Genomic DNA, 18,376 nt, shown 5'->3' on the forward strand with positions numbered 1-18,376 from the left:
TAGGTCTTCATTTTTAGTAAAAGGTTAACAAGTGAGAAAAAAAAATGTGAATGTCTTGCATCACTTTATGTGTCTATTGTAGAAACAAAGCTTTAGAATGTGCAATAAACAGCAGTTGTATGGTGTTTTACTTGCTAATTGCTTTTAGATGTGTTTACCTATGTAATCCTCTGACTTAATTTCGCTTACAAAAACTTTATTAGGGAAATCTTATCTACAGTAGCTTTGTAAGCTTGCTTTGTAAGAGCTTAGAAACCACCTTGTTGTGTGCCTTTTATTATGTGTGTTTAATGATGGAATAGCTTTCCAGGGACACTTTATTACACTTATCAACTTGGCAGCACTTCAGTCAGTACAAGGCTGTGGCTTTTGGACTTTAGCTCTGAAGCCTGTGACCAGATATGAAGAATAGTTGTTGCAAGATATTTTAGTAAGGTTATCTTTTGTAAGCTGTATCGTTTTGATTCTGGCCACATTTAGATAGCTTGTAGATAATCTGAAATCTTAAATCACAAAATTACAGATTGGCAGCATTTTCAAAAAGAGGAATTAGGACTATTACTTCCCTAAGATTTATTTGTTTTGTTTTATTATAATGTCTGTGCATTTACCATGTCAACATTGTGTGATAGGTTGGTCTGGAAAATGACCTGACCCAAGATAATATATATATTATTTTTGCGCAGAGGGGCATTTAAATCCATTTTGAACAATTTTAACAACAGAATAGCTAATAAATTGTATTTTAATTGTTCCTTAATCAAAATTTGTATTGTGTAAAATTTATAGATTTTTTATCCATCATTTTCCTGTCCTTCTTGCTACAATATACAGTTCACTAAATTAATCTTCCCAGTGAAGGTTGCGGTGATAATATATTAAGCAGAGCAGAGTAGTCTGCACTTATCTCCAGGAACAGTCTCCAGCTATTCCTGGGAAATTCCAGGGTGCTTCAAGTCTGGCAGAGAGAGTGCAGCATAATCTCATGCCTTCTTCATTGCACTCAACTACAAGATGCTCCAGTGTATAAGCAGGACCACAATTAAAGCCTTAGGTAACTCTTGGACCTATAAACTTAGCCATAAGTAAGTTTGGAGTTTATCAAGTCAGTTATTTCTTTACAATCATGATATATAGCATTTCAGAAGGTTCAGTACCTGGAAGTAAATGTCAGCTTTCCTCTCAGTCAAACCCCCATCATTTACTTGCCACTTGCTACTGCAGTTATTGAAAAACATACATTTTGTAGACTTCACGAAACTAAGCTACGCACTTCAATGCAATTGGTTGGAACTTTATAGGGCACCTTCATTGCTTCAGCTTGGTCTGGACTTCATAGGAACCCTGCTCCCCATATGGCTTTGACATGATCTGAACTTGATGGATGGAAATTTTTGCTTTGACGCAATTGTGGCTTAACAGAGGACAATTATTACTATTACTTCAACAAAACCAGAATTGATGGGGATACACCCCCAAGTTTATTTCTTAGTCATAATCAGGACAACTTCCTCCCCCCATTAAACCCTGTCCCCCCAGTTGCTTTGACGCAATCGGGACTTCACTGTTATCAAGAGCTTGTAAAGTTATCTGTTGTTGGCTTCAGAACTATTTTGTACTGGTACTGACGTCCAAAAGCTGGTATCAATTCTGAAGTCAAAATTTTAGTACCGATCCAACACTATATCATCTTTTACTAGTCTTTCATTGACGAACAAGGCCTTCTCTTCTTAAAGAACAGACTTGATTGAGATTGTTTGAGCCTACTGACGTCCAAAAGCTGGTATCAATTCTGAAGTCAAAATTTTAGTACCGATCCAACACTATATCATCTTTTACTAGTCTTTCATTGACGAACAAGGCCTTCTCTTCTTAAAGAACAGACTTGATGGAGATTGATTGAGCCTTAAAGTTTTCTGAAAACCTTGGAAAATCACAAGCCAACTATTCCTCGCCAGTGACCAGAACCAGTCTGAGGAAAGAATCCTTGCTTTACCTTTATGCAAGAAAGAGTCATGGTTTTCTGCAAGTCAAGCTGAGAAACACAACAAAACAACCATTGGCATCAACAATGGACACCACAGGACAAAGAGTGTGCACTCCATCTTGAGCACATTTCTCCACTTGAACTCAAAGCAGCAGAACTCTTCTACCATCATATGTCTCCTTTAAATACATGACATTGTAATGCTGCTATACCAGTGCTATGATAAATTAGAACTCATTTTTCATTCTCACCATGCGAGTTAGTGGCACTTCTAAACTGTAACAGCCTCTCAGAACTATAATGTCATATTTTTCAGCTTTACATATATTCATCTTGAAGGCTATGAATCTACGAGGGGGACCAAACATTCTCTGTAATCGGTTTACAAGCATAATATGTATCCATCTCTACCCATTTGGCTTACAAAGCAAAGCAGAAGAACCTAGTTTATGTAGCACCACTTTTTTCTTCTTCACGTACTGGTAAGGCAGAACAATTATTCTTTATTTGAAGTACACTGAACAGATGTATTTTCAGTTTGAGACATTTAACAGACTGAATTGAGTTAATGGATCTAATAATTTTAGGGAGGAAACTCCAAAACCTGCATGCAATACAACTGAGGGCTCTGTTACCCATGGATTATATCATAATACATTAGTGGGGGTACAACCAGATTCCCAACATCAGTGGACCGGATTGGGCAGATTGGAGAGTAGTGAATGCAAAAGGTTATGTAGTCTGGTGCATGGTCACCTAAAATATGAAATGTTGAGTGGGTTTGAGTGAGGACTCTTGCAACAAGGTTTTCAATCAGCAATAGCTAAGATAAAAGACGAGAAGGGACACTTACCAACAGAGAGTCAGCAAGGTTTGTGATGAAAGCATGGAGAAACTTTTCATTATCAGAAGACGGATAGTAAGTAGTACATGGGATAACTTGTGGAGGTGAAAGGAAATACTTGATGTGATTTATTTGAGATGAGGAATCAAAAGTGATGCCAATGTTTCTTGCAGAAAATAAAGGTATAATTGTATCATAACACAAAATAAAAGAAAAATCTTTCATTTTCTTAAGTTTAGCTTTAGTGCCAGATGGGTTGAGCTTGGTTTTGTTGCAGTCATATCTGAAGTGGAGGGACTTCTGATGAACACCCATTCTTAACACTGAAACATATCGTGAGTATCAACTGTACTAAATAATATAGATAGATAGATAGATAGATAGATAGATAGATAGATAGATAGATAGATAGATAGATAGATAGATAGATAGATAGATACTTTATTAATCCCCAAGGGGAAATTCACATACTCCAGCAGCAGCATACTGATAAAAACAATTAATTAATTAATTAAAGAGTGATAAAAACACAGTGCAAGTTAAAAGGTGCAAGGTGGAGAGTGCAAGGCAGGTATAACAGTCAATAACTTTGTATAATGTTAACGTTTACCGCCCCCCGGTAGAATTGAAGAGTCGCATAGTGTGGGGGAGGAACGATCTCCTCAGTCTGTCAGTGGAACAGGACAGTGACAGCAGTCTGTCACTGAAGCAGCTCCTCTGTCTGGAGATGATACTGTTTAGTGGATGCAGTGGATTCTCCATGATTGACAGGAACCTGCTCAGTGCCCGTCGCTCTGCCACGGATGTCAAACTGTCCAGCTCCGTGCCTACAATAGAGCCTGCCTTCCTCACCAGTTTAATAATAATTGGTTTAATAATCACACTTGAAGTTTTTGCAGGGGAAGCATGTAAAGACAGAAAAGCAGAAGGCCGAGGACAGATCAATGAGGAACTATGCTATGCTGTTGTAATGACTGACAAAATCAGGCCTCTCAGTATTGTAAAGATTTTAATTGCTGGCAAACAAGGATAGAATAATAAAGATGCTTTGCATTCTTAAATATAGTGGTTGACTGCATCAGAGGCCACGCTAAAGTCTAAATATGTATGCTGTTTTCTTCTGTCTGATGCCTGTAAAGCTAATGTCACATTACACAACTTGTAGTTGTTAGGTATGTCAGACTTGCCAACTGTACTATTTGCTGATCTCATCACTAGACCATGTCTGGAGAAAATCACAGGTCATGTCGACTTTCGTGAAATATGCGCCGACCTTCCAAGACAGTTGTGCTAGCTCATTTTTGTGACATCTAACTACATGCTGCCTGATGAACAGTTAACCAGCAATATTGCTCCCCCACACTTTTTTTTCCTTTTTTCATTCTGTCGTGGTACATAAAATACGGGACTTCAGACAGATGAGCTCCTCATCTGTTTGTGAGGTCCAAAACCTTGTAACAGCATTCTACGCATTGTACTTCTTGATGAGTATTCATTGGTTGTCATCTCTCATGCACAAAAGCCTGGCCCCATGACTAAAGACAAAATGTATCGTAGCATGTCGCAGTTTAGTTGAAGGGAATTACTGAGGAGATTACATTACATGGCTGGCTTTCACAGAGATGTGCTGTCAATTCCGATTCGCTAAGATTATGTAAATGAAGTCTATGACTGATAATTGCTAGAAAAGTCATCAAATGTGACATGTACTTAACTAACACATTACTTGGGCAAAGAGGTTTCACAACTGTGCAAGACTTTTAAGATTGTTAAGTTGGTGTTCCATATTGGTGTAGTGAGACTAAGAACACATCAGTTGAGCTGTGTAGAAGAGTACATGCAATATTTAAGGAAAAAGTGGTAACTAATGAAAATTAAACCAAAACTAAAAAGATATATGAAAAAATATTTTTAGTTGTTCATGGGATAAAAAATGATAGTTTAATAATGCCCCAATGTTGTTTAGATTGGTTTAATATTTCTGGTGTCATTGAGGCTTTATTTCTTATGGATAATTTATACCTTACACTTTATATATAATGTTTTTCCATATACTGTATAGCAAACCATTCATCCACCTGCAGTTTATGAGAATCGGTAACATCTAAAAATTGTAATGATAAGGAACACATGAAAAGCAAACAAAAATTATTAAACTCCTACCTGCCATATAAATGTAAATTAAATCTTCAACAAATATTTGGATACAACATGGTGTTCTAATTTCCACAGAAACATTTGCCAGCAAATTAAATCTGAATGTTGGTAACTGATAATAATTATTTTCTTGATAAACAACTGTGAATTACGGAAGTACTGAAAATTCTGTCTATAGTGTTAAAGACATTAATACCCTAGTCAGCAGCCAGATGATGGTATCTGAACAACACAATGATTGTCCCAGTTTTGTTTAGATATGGCATGATTGCTGTAATAAATTTTATTATATCATAATCCCAGTAGTTAGTGAGACATGCTTATTAAAGTGAATTGCAGTAATTATGTTATGTAGGGTAACCATTTGCTCCAGTGCTAAGTATCTGGTTAAATATATACTGTATAAGTGATGATATATTCTGGAAGTGAACAACCTTATATGACATTATCCAATGATACCTATTTTATCACATCTTAACTTATTGAAAAATCAATCCAGCTTGATGAAATAAAATTTTGTGAGTTGTAGGATACATTCTGCAAAACAGGAACGTTATTCTTTGGTAAATTCACAGTAAAATGTAACTGTCAGTATAATTTATTTATGTTATTGCTATTTCCCAGTATATACAGAGTACTTTCAATTATGTAATGTTCTGAAAATTATTCTCCAACTCTGGTACAAGAACATTGCCGCATACATGTATTTATGAAAATCTAATTATTTTTATATAATGAGTTGAAACGTTTGAATTAGGTGTCTTTAAGAACAGACAACAATATTTTTTATGAAAACGAGCCATTCCTTTGCCCATAAGCCATTTAGTCATTTATCATCTTCTATTAATCATGGTCATGACGAGGGCTGTGGTATGGCATCAAGGAAATTCCCCAGCAACAGTCTCCAGCTCTGCCAGGCCAGCTGAGATAGAGCATCTCTTCAGTGCATTCTGGGTTGGCTCTGGTCTCCTCCCAGTTGGCTCCTGCCTGAGACTTTTCCTGCATGTGGCATTTGCTCAGAATCACAATTTTTTCAGCTCTGACTGAGTTAGGACCTTTAAGCGTCACCCTTTTTTGTTTTTGTATTATCCATGCCACAATTGGATGTATTCCATGTATTGCTAAGAATACAGAGAAAAGTCTTGAATTGCAATGCCCTTGAGATTTCCTAGTTAGTGACAGTCTATATTGAAATTGCACAGGATAGTGAATAGGGTGCTATTTTTTTTACCTATGCCTTAATGCCCCATGTCACTCTGTGCAATGTGGTCGTAGCACTTTTTTGATAGACATTTCAGCTTGAAAAATATCTCCTGCAAATGACTGGAAATCAGCCAGAAAGCCCACTAACTCCTGTGACATTAAATGCTCTCAAAGGATTACTATGTACCGAAGCGTTAATGTAGTATAACAATATTGTTCAGTTTAAATGTCTGCCACTTTTGATCTCCAACATAATTACTTTCAAATTGACTGACCTAACAAAACTTAAAGTGTTCTTCATTCCACAGATTGTACAAATCCCTCAGTCCCAAGATATAGGAGTAGTTTGGGATTAATAAAGTATCTATCTATCTATCTATCTATCTAGTTTATTTATTGTAGGATGTTTTGTAACCAAGCCATCGGAAAGCTAACAAAGTTGCCTCCTTTTTGAGAATTAACTCCTCAGCTTGACATAAGATGTTATTTCTAAAAAGCAAAGCTTCACACGGTGCATGATTTTAAAGGTAAATAGGTACATTAAAGATCATTGTGGGATGGCCAAGATTAGTCAATTTTCTTATTCATTAACTAGACATTAAGCCCGTTACAATAACGGGCGCTAGAACAGTAGTGCATAAACATTGCGCACGGCACTGCGCGATGCGCGGTGCGGCCCCATGCATGCGCACTTCACCAGAAGACACACACACGGACACCCTGGACGCACACAGGGGTTTTATTAAAGAGGATAGACAATATGGAACCAAACATGACATAGTGCTGCCCTCTGGAGTTTGAAGTGCGCTGTTGCTTATGACTCCATTACATCAGTACACCATTGTAGAAGACGCTCCTGTGTGTTAAGCAGTGCTTGTATTCCTATACATTTTCTTATCATCAAGCCTTATTTTCTGTTGCTTTTGATCATTTACTCAATTTGAAATGTGCTGCTGTTATCCAGACAGAACTTAGAGCCTCTCTGTAGTTTTAAAAATCCTTTATTTTCCTTTTTTTTAAATCCTTTTACAATAAAGTGTGCTAATTCATATAATACACTGTAGCTACCATGTGTACAGATTTGCCAATGTGTAAGTATGTGACAAAAATGAGGCCCATGTGGCTTGAAAAAGTCAGAGTAATCTAATGCTATAGTGTGCTTCACAAAATTATAAAAAAAAGAATACAAAAGATTTTTATAATCCTTTTCCACCCTGCAATTCCACTTGCATGTGTATAACCCATAGCTAAATTCAACTGCCAAATTATAATCTGCAGAGAATGTGCCAAGGAAGTCTTACGTAAATTAAATGTCATGGCATGTTTGATTTTTGCTTCCTTTGACTTTTCAGTTGCGGTTCAAAGTGCTGCAGCCAGAGTCATGACTTAAACCATGCATACTGCATGGCCTGTGGCAAGCATAACTTCAGTTGTCTGTCATCAGACGAAATAATCAGTGTCATAACTGGCCCTTGCCTGAATTGCTTGCTGACCTACTTCTTCCTTCTCCATTCTGGCAAGTAGTACAGGACTATTAGTACTCATCCAACAAGGTTCAAGGAGAGTTTTTTGCCCTTGGGTCATAAAGCTCCTCAGTAGCCGCTTTGAACTGACAAATGCATGTGTGTGCCTGCTGTTCGTTTTTTGTATACTGTATATCGTCTGATATTGCATTAATGTGTTGATGTTGTTTAACGTGTGGTGGAGTAGCCATTGTCTTGTTTGTGTACAACTATCACTTGTTTCTTGAAGACATACAGTTAAGAATTTCATTTAACTGTGTACTTGTGACAATAAACTTGAACTGGAAATGAGACAAGCAAATCTTTTAATTAAAGTGGTACAAGATTTACAACATATGATGGAAGTACATATGAAAGCTTGAGCTATGAAGTGAAATGAAGTGAACAGCACTATCTTACTTAAGTAGATTGCTGATATTTGACAGCAGTATTATTATTAAAATGGCATGTTTAAATGACATAACTAGAAAATATTTTCTCTGGAAGCTATGCAAAATTTAGTGATTTGCAAGGTTTTGTCCTCCAATATACAAAACAGGAAACAGCATTGTTTGAGAATGACAGTAGACTGATTTTAGATATTAGATGTTCAGAGGACTGTAGCATTTCATAGAGCGAATTTTTTACAAGAATAATTATGGAAATTAAATGACATACCTGACAAGGTGAAAATGCTAGGATGCATTTACTCAAAATACAGGTAGCAGAAGAAAAAAGGGGAGAAAAAGTGTACGGCTCCCTAATTAATATTAGTGAAAATTTTATACCAACAGCATGGGAAGGAGGTTCTTGTTCAGAGCAGTGCAGGGAATGTTCAGTGATCCAGTCATTTGTCATGAAAGCAGTTGGTGGGTGTTATAGCCCTGCTTCTCAAGATGTCAAGTATGTGTGTCCTCATTGATTCACTTTAATGAGTGTGCATCTGTGGGGAGAGGGAAGGACCTGCTTGTAACATTTCATCATTAATGGCAATGTGTGGTTTTAGTCTCCAGTCAACAGATTGGCTTTGACAGGGTTGCGTTTTGTGTGGCCAGTCAATTTCATATAGGTCAAAATCACTTTTCCTCAGTAATTTTAGTAGATATTTTTGCATGTCTACTTTTCTTCTGGACTACATGCTCATTTCATGCTCCTGAAACACATTAGCTTGAGGGGATAAATAAATTGCTAATGTGCATGTTTCCTATTTTGTGTGGTGGCTGAGTGTTGTATTTAAAATTTGTACATACATGAATATAAATTGCTAATGATAATAATTGCTATAAATTTTATACTGCATCATAAGCTAAGTTAAGAATAAGAGTAAAACAGCTGTTGCCATGGCTGACTTAAGTTATTTATAAGAACAATAAGGTGGAACATTTTGCAAAATTATTATATACTAGAAACGCATGGACCTCTGGTCCTCCCAGGATCAAGGTTCCAACCTCAGCAGTTCATGAGCACCAGCGCCTAGCGTTTAGTGTGTACCAGAGATATCGTACTTCTTCCTATCACATCAGCTTTTGCAATTTGCTTCTCGCTCTGCAGATGTCGCTGCTCTTCTTTTTCTTTCTGCTTTCTGCCATGTCGCCTTCTCAGTAAGTTCCCCTATGCAATTTGACATAGGAAGGATGCAAACCCAGACAACTTTGTGGAGATCTCAGCTAGCCACATATTTCATATTACATCATATGCTATCAAATTAAGACCAAGAGCAAGGTTCTAGCCCCAGTGGTTTGTGAGTAATCGTGTGACAAACAGACATAATGCTTAGCATTTTATATATAGATATTATGCAAGAATATGGCCTGTATTTCTAAATTTATTTTAGACATGAAAGTTCAGATATATATATATATTCCATCCAATTTATAAGGTGAATTTGGTCTTTCATAAGGAGTTTTCAGTTATTGAAAGTGGCAAGACTATCCAAAATCAAGGTAAGAACCACAATATAAATGCAGAAGGAGTCAAATCAGCATTTCGATGCATCAAGCAGACACTAATACGAAAGTACAGTTTTGATATGTGCACACGTCTTCTTGATGGAGTACACCCTCTGCTGTGTTTTCTTTACTGAAAGTATTATTGTGTAAGGTTCAGTGATAGATAGATAGATAGATAGATAGATAGATAGATAGATAGATAGATAGATAGATAGATAGATAGATAGATAGATACTTTATTAATCCCCAAGGGGAAATTCACATACTCCAGCAGCAGCACACTGATAAAAAACAATATTAAATTAAAGAGTGATAAAAATGCAGGTATAACAGACAGTAACATTGTATAATGTTAACATTTACCCCCCCCCCCCCCCCCCCCCGGGTGGAATTGAAGAGTTGCATAGTGTGGGGGAGGAACGATCTCCTCAGCCTGTCAGTGGAGCAGGACAGTGACAGCAGTCTGTCGCTGAAGCTGCTCCTCTGTCTGGAGATGATACTGTTCAGTGGATGCAGTGGATTCTCCATGATTGACAGGAGCCTGCTCAGCGCCCATTGCTCTGCCACGGATGTCAAATTGTCCAGTTCCATGCCTACAATAGAACCTGCCTTCCTCACCAGCTTGCTCAAGCGTGAGGCGTCCCTCTTCTTTATGCTGCCTCCTCAGCACACCACTGCGTAGAACGGTCTGATAGAACATCTGCAGCATCTTATTGCAGATGTTGAAGGACACCAGCCTTCTAAGGAAATATAGTCGGCTCTGTCATTTCTTGCACAGAGAATCAGTATTGGCAGTCCAGTCCAATTGATCATCCAGCTGCACTCCTAGGTATTTATAGGTCTGCACCCTCCGCACACAGTCACCTCTGACGATCACGGGGTCTGTGAGGGGCCTGGGCCTCCTAAAATCCACCACCAGCTCCTTGGTTTTGCTGGTGTTCAGTTGTAGGTGGTTTGAGTCGCACCATTTAACAAAGTCCTTGATGAGGTTCCTATACTCCTCCTCCTGCCACAAGCTTGATCACAAGCTTGTCAGGTACAAGTTGTGGAATGATGGTAATCACAGCTCCAAATATAGATGGTAGAGGCAAGACTAGCGTGATCTAGAGTGCAATAAAAAGTCACTTTGCGAAATGTGGAGTAACTGCCTTCAAAATGAAGAAAGCTCTGTATAGCCACTGTATATTGTAAACTGTTTTGCACCTTCTTAAATGTTTGAGAATGCCAGACATGTTCCAGTTTTTTTATGCTTCTGTTCATTATAGACACATTAGATTGTACCAGCAGTAGCGCTCATTACCATGTATAAATTTTATTATACCATCATTCTCAAACCAACCAGACACAGAGAGAACCTACAAACTCCACACGGGCAATGTCCAGCATGGTACTTAAAGCCAGGATACTGGATCTGTGAGACATCAATTTTAACCACTTCATTACCATGCCACCCATGTATACATTTGTATTTTTTCCAATTTATTTGCTATAACAACATATTAAATACAGTGTGTAGTCTCTGTATTTTTTCCAGATCATTCCTGACATTTTTCCCCTTTTCTAACTGTGGAACATTAGATAATGAAAATCTTCGAAAGAATGCTACATTTAACGTTTACAATGTGCCACTTAGGTAACTGAGCTACATTTCATAGTGTGGTGTAGCATCACATTTTGACCACAAGATGGCAATGTAAGGTTTTCCTAATAGTAACTGGTCAGCTAGTAAAGCAGCCATTACATTCATCATTAAGGCCTTATGGTATTAAAACAAAATGAAATGCCTATTAGTGTTTTCTGGATACCAGGTTTCGTTTTGTATTCTTTTTGACTGCCAAAGACAATATTGGTAAAATAGCTTTGTGACTATGTTTACTGAACATGGCATGCAGTGTTTAAAGTCTGAAGGAAGTGGTGCTAGAATCAGATCTTTCATAATATTCAGCTTTCCTGTCAGATTTGCACATAGTTCACACTTACAAAACATTAATTTAGTAAAATATTCAGGTTCTGAATATTTAACTGCTTGTGGATTGGAATTAGTCCTGCGGTGGGTTGGCACCCTGCCCGGGATTGGTTCCTGCCTTGTGCCCTGTGTTGGCTGGGATTGGCTCCAGCAGACCCCCGTGACCCTGTGTTTGGATTCAGCGGGTTGGATAACGGATGGATGGATGGATTGGAATTAAACATAAAATTATACAGTATGTCTCGCACACTTCTTTTTGCATTTTAGAAATAAATTTCAGAGAATGTGTAGAACACTGAATGAGGTGATTTTGTTTTTGTTACAAATGTGCTTTTGTAAGCCACCTCTAGACGAACAGAATTGCTACTTTATTTTGAGTTGGTCATTAGTGTTGCTTTTTTATCAGTAAAATTCATAATATAAATGATTAAATGGTTATGAGTATATTTCTCCAATTTCTTTTACATCTAAGAGAACCAGGCTGAAGAAACATGTATTTCTTATGTAATTAATTTAAATTTTATTGAGACAATTGAAAGGTCTTTCCTTTTTGTTAGTTTTATTTTATAAAAAATATCCATCTTTTTGGTGTTATCAGTAAAACATTATTATGCAAGGTCAACAACAGAAGCATTGTCCTTTTTTAAAGTGTAAAATTAATTTCTAACATTCTAAAATTATATTACACAATTACCAATCCGGTCATATAAATATTAACAGGGCTAGATGTCGGCATAGCCCAGGAAGCCTAGTTCCAGTTGTGTGCAGTCTACACATTCTTCTTGCACCAACGGAGATATTACAAAGGTAATTTGGTTTTCTCCAAAATCTGAGGAGATGTGTAAGTTGCAGTACATTAAAAAATAACTTTGGAATTTCCCTAGTTTAGGTTATGTTCATGTGGCGTGCTGTTGTTTTACCCCAGACCACTGATTTCTTAAGTGAAGCTGCATTTGTCAGTTTTAGCCTTTTACAATTGCAGGCAGTGGTCTAAATATGAAACATAAGCAGTCATGCTGATTATTATCACCTGAAATTGGCAGAGGCCCAAGCTTCACAAAGCATTTCTTCTACATATATTTGTTATGGTGGTTAAAAAACTGAAGTTGTAAATATAGAATTTACAAGATTTTCTAAACTGTCTTTTCGGTTAGAAGAATGCTTGTTTTATTTTCCATTATTTTCATTGAAGTTACATTGTTTTAAGGAGCACATCAGGACTGAATACTCACCTGCCATGGTTGGACTTTACAAACAATCAAGATATAAAGTGTGTATCTGCAGCATTTTAGCAAGTACTGTCAGGTATACCAGAAGTATAACACATGAATGCTACCAGCTGCCAATCTAAAGATATTACAAAGAATTTACATGCGGTAAAATTTCCTTTGTCCATTTTTCCTTTTATGTCACCTTCTCCTTCTCAGTCTGTTGCAAGACTTAAGCTTTTACAGCTATCACTTTTGCTGCGAGATGCATTATGATAGATATGAAGTTATAATTTAAATTAATGTGTAGAAGTTTAAAAATAAACTCTTGATAAAAAGATAATGTAAAAGCACACAAGAGTCTCTACTCAAAGATAGTTTGTCAATGCAGGTTTTCAAAACATAGGGATTAGTAAGCACACCATGAGTGGTGGAAGAAACGATGGATTCATACAATACAAGATGTATTAGGGGTACTTGGACTATGGCAGAGTTATGCAAAAATGAAATTAACTTTTTACGAAAACGTTGTTTATTGGCTTGTTTTATAGAAGTCTCAAGAGGTAATGCAGATATAGTCTCCTCTTCAAAATATACTACAGTATACATATTTGGTCATTTTTGGACTGCTTCACCAATAGTTGACAATTGTAAGCTACTCAGGGAATGTTTTAGAAAAACTACTAGGTATAGCTGCACTTAACAGAGCCAAGTGTCTGGGGTAAATAACAGCACGTCCCAAAATCTAAACAAATAACCTTAACTTCAGAATACCAAATGTTTCCTTTAATTGCTGATTGTGAATTGATTTGGTATTGGAGAGTGTTGGTGTGAGCCTGAGAGGGCCTTTTAAAGGACTGTTGTCTCATCTGAAGTTTGTTTCTATCTTGAACTCAATGTTGCCTGCATACCCGAGTTAGGAAAATGGACAGAGACATTTACATTTTTCTTTATAGGTTATTATTAAGTGTTTTTAAGAAAAAATTGAAAAGATCCCCCGTTTTTGTAGACATGCCATTAATCCCTGACTTGCTGACTCATTGCCTTCATTGTGATGTGTTCTTCTTTATACCTCAGGGAAATGAAAAAAAAACATTCCTTTATGTTAGACCCAAAATCTTCTGTTTGTTTTATTAGACTAAGTCACAGTTTTTCAAAACTGAATAGCTTCTTATTTTATTCCAAAAAGACTCCAAACACTCATTTTTAATGCTAAAGAACACAACTGTATAATTGTAAATTCTTATGCAAAAGAATCAACATTCCTCTTTCAATAAATAATAGTTAAAATAAAACATTTTTATGCTTTTGTTTCTGATGCTCCTTTTTATGTATGTCTTCTGTTTTTTAAATGTTGTGTTGATATAAGAATTGTAATCTAAGTATTTTTAAATATTTTTATGGGGCTCACTTGTGTGACTTTATGTATCTTTTAAACATCATGCTGACTGAATAAGTAACACCTTCTCTGTCTTCATACAGTCGGTTGTGATTAGTTTTCCTTATGATTACTTATATAAGAGTTTAGAGAATGGATAAAACAAACATTTCATATCATTAAGTGTATTTTTAAAATCTTTAAATTTACTTTAAATATAAAAGAATTTCAAATGCTAGTGAAAGATATTCCTTCATGATTAACTTTTGTCTAGTGGATGTGTACCAAGACCAGACCCCTCAAATTAGTAAAGCAGGACACTTGATTTTCCTTTCTGTACCCTCCATTGAAACAAGAAACATACAATGTAAAGCACAGATGCTAATAACTTGCTGTTAACACAGTTTAGCACACAGGACCTAATCTTAGGTACCCTACCAAGTTTGCACTATAGAATACCAAATCCAGGTTTAGGCACAAAAATTTTTGATAGCTTCTTGCATATGTATGTATAAAGAATTTCCTTCTGACAGGCAGGCCTACCCCCAAAAGCACCCATAAGCTGCACCCAAGGACCCCTACAAGGCAGCCCACTAGACCTACTATTCCCATGCAGCTGTGCAGGTGTCCAAACGAGTGCCATACGGGAAAACACATGGCTCCGGGAGGCAGTCTTCCTCTATCCTTCCATTATTATGGCATCCTGGCTGGGAAATGAATCAGCAACCATTCTAGCAAGAGTGCCATTCTATCTGTGTCATCCATTACAATATATCTTCATCATTATCACCACCATTCAAATGACTATATTCTGGGTTTACCCAGATTAGCTAGTTGCCCCTTATATCTTTTTCCTCCACTCTCCACCATCCTGGGCATCCTTTAGGGTGGAACCCGTTCTTTTCAAATCATTTGACGCCATCTCCAATCATATTCTGTTTGGCCTCTTAGTCTCATCCCCTCCATCTTCATCTTGGTGCACCACTTCACTCAGCCACTCAGTCAACCTCTGCCTTTTTCTCCACATGTCCACTTGTTTCTCTTCAACACACTTACTTAACTCAGCATTGTTCTTCCTCTCACTCTGGGATACTCCACACATCCATCTAATCGTTCTTATCTCCATTCATAACAGTATTTTTCTGATTTCCTCTATTATTGCAGTTTCTTTTACACAGAATATTTTTGTGTCTTAACTAAAATTTAGTATTACATAAAGGACACTTAAGAGAACAAGTAGCATGTTTTTATTTGACCCAATTAGCAAAGTTATCCACCAATTAGCACTGTGTAAAAAATAATGCCTCCCTAGTTAAATCAACTGTATTACATGAATTCACCGAAAACTAATTTTTTTCTATATGTTACACTACCCTGTGTACTTTGTAGTGGTGGCTGACAAAAAATTTTATTTGCGTTTTTGGAGCAGAATGGAGAGAAAAAAATATGATATAAGGCAATAGTGACCAATGCTGCACAACAAATAATGTGAAAAATGGAAAAAAGAAAAAAAGAATCTCACATCACTCGTAGCATTATCCACATGCAAGTTATCTAGATGTATAATAAAACATGCAATTTTGCTAAAATATCATTAAGTAGTTACTTCCAGAATACTCAGCGCACATCCTAAACATTAAACTAAAGCCTTATGAGAGTCACATTTTCAAAGAAGACAGGACTGTTGACCAATGAGTGAATCCTTTTATTGGAAACCACTGCTAACCATGAAAAACACAAATGCTTATCTCTCATTTGCAGGAAGCACCTGGATAATATCCAGGTTTCAATAAAAGCTTTTTCTATACATGGGTACAATTATGTCATAATGCAAAGTCAGCAGTCAACAGTAAAAACAATCTGAATTGTTAAAAGTAAATGTAGGTTTGTATGATATACAGAGGTCACAGTAATAATAAACCTTGTCAACTTATGCCTCTGCAAACATCAGCAAATGGTGTTTTGGCTTTTTTTTAGTTTGTCCTGCTATATCTTTTGTTTTCTTAGGTCATTGAGTTTGTGTTGATTGTTTATTTGTACCTCTGTCCCATTTCAGTGCCTCTGTTTTTATTTATGGATATTTATGATATGGTTGCTGTGGGTAATGCTTGTACGTATGTCAGTTTGCCTTTTTTTTATAACTTTTATTGAATTTATTTATAGCATGTAACATTCCATACAATCAAGTGAAACAAGACTAAATTCAATTCAACCCCCACCCATGAGAAAGAAAGAAAGAAAGGCCAACTGCCAGAGTAAAACTTTTGAGAGTAGTAAAAGGGAACAGAGTCTTTCTCCCCAATACAAGTGCTTATTTTAAAATATTATTGATTAGATCCTTCCAGGTTTTAAAAACGTTTTGAACAGATCCTCTAAAAGAATTTGCTTTTCACCAAAACAAAACAAACAAAGGCAAATCGCTATTGTTTCTTTATGGTTGGCCTAAAGAGAAGGTATGAGCTAGTTTGATAACAGTGGAGTTAATTTAGGATGTAGCTACAGGCAAAACATGTAAATAACTTTAATTTGTTTGTTAATAATCCACTGTTAAACAACAAGTAATTCGTTTTTGCAGCATTTTTACTGTTGTAAACTCTTTCCATGTAAGACCTGTAGGTGGCAGAATGGTGCTGTGTGCTGCAGGATACTGCATTGTTCAAGATGAAACATTCTGTTGAATATATGACAACAGAATACACAAGCAACTGGAACTTTATCTTTACTAAGATAATGTAAACATAAAATAATTACAGATATGACATACCCAACCTTTAGTTTTCTCTTTCTTCTTCAGAAAGAACTGGAATCTGAACCCAGAATGTTTCTTTAGAAGTGTTTCATAGTTATTCATTTCTAAGCTTTAAATGTTTCTGTGACCTTTTTAAAATACATAACATTCTCAAACCTGTTTGGTCTTATCTGGGCAGCATCAGCCTGAAGGCAGTAATTGTGCCAGGATGGGTGATGGTCATCACAGCACCCGCACAGGTCAAATTTAGAATTGAAAATTAACCTAAGAACTGAACTTGCAAACTCAAAGAAAATCAGTAATTACTAGATTGCCAAATTTGATGTAATCGCTATGTAACCATGAAGCTTGACCTTTCAAAATATGTCTGTATTTGTTTTTCAGATGTAATACTGAATGTGAATCAACAGCTGCAGTCTTCGTTACAGTGAATACAATATTGTATTGTTATTTGTGCTGTAATGAGTTAACGCTTTGTGATAGTGAAGATTTGATAGATGTATGGATCAGTGATAGAATTAATAAAATGTGTATACATTACAGAAAAAATATTACTTATATTGGATTACATAATTTAAACAATGCACTTTGAAAGAAAATATTTAGTAAAATACATGCTCTTAATATTTGGTTAGACTGATTTCAATTTGTACTTGATACAAATATTGTTTAGCATTAGCATCCTTTATTCTTATTTGAGTTCTCATTTAAAATACATGGTGATATTATATTTCTTTTAACATTTTGCCATTTTTTTCTTTGTTTTTGTCTGTTTCAGATCTGTGTATGATGACCAGCCTAATGCCCATAAACGATTTATGGAAAAACTTGATGCTCGTATCCGAAACCATGACCGGGAGATTGAAAAAATGTGCAATTTTCATCATCAGGGCTTTGTGGATGCCATTACTGAACTCTTAAAAGTTAGAGCAGATGCAGAAAAACTAATGGTAAAGATTTAAAAACAATAATGCAAATTCATGCAATAAACCTTACCATATTTAACATTTTTTCAAACAAGCTTAGTTAATTACTACTCTATCAAAGAGTTTCTAGTTGTTTGGTAAGATTATTATAAACCTTGTGACCATCATAACGCAGAATAAATGTCAAATTAGTCAGGTCTGTAGAGAAACGTATTTAAATGAATTTCATCAATTTGCTGACAAAAGGAAAAGTCAGAAGGCCCAATAAATACGTGGGAATGGATAGCAAAATTTATAGAAAGATAGTGAATGTTAACATACCTGTATTTTTTTCCTAAATTTTTTTCTTATTTGACTATTTAGTATTAGCTGTAGAGGTAATATTATTATATTATAATGGCTTCCACATATTTTACCTTCCCTGATACTCCATCTCTTAGTTTATTTTTGAAAAGGTAAAACGGTTGTGGGGAAGATAACAAATGAGATAAAAAGTTTGAGGGATTT

The 18,376-nt window shown here is 36.1% G+C and overlaps 1 protein-coding gene across 3 annotated transcripts in view; it reads left to right on the top strand.

Annotated features, from left to right (window-relative positions):
• The window catches only part of exoc6 (exocyst complex component 6), a 180,423-nt gene that overhangs the window by 40,206 nt on the left and 121,841 nt on the right, over positions 1 to 18,376 (top strand). For all 3 annotated transcript variants that reach the window (XM_051922833.1, XM_028795360.2, XM_028795361.2), the window contains exon 2: positions 17,722 to 17,893. In XM_051922833.1, the coding sequence (XP_051778793.1) occupies positions 17,722 to 17,893 (172 nt within the window). The remainder of the gene's footprint in view (positions 1 to 17,721; positions 17,894 to 18,376) is intronic.

The sequence above is a fragment of the Erpetoichthys calabaricus genome, chromosome 2 (assembly GCF_900747795.2).
Source record: "Erpetoichthys calabaricus chromosome 2, fErpCal1.3, whole genome shotgun sequence".
Lineage (NCBI taxonomy): Eukaryota > Metazoa > Chordata > Cladistia > Polypteriformes > Polypteridae > Erpetoichthys > Erpetoichthys calabaricus.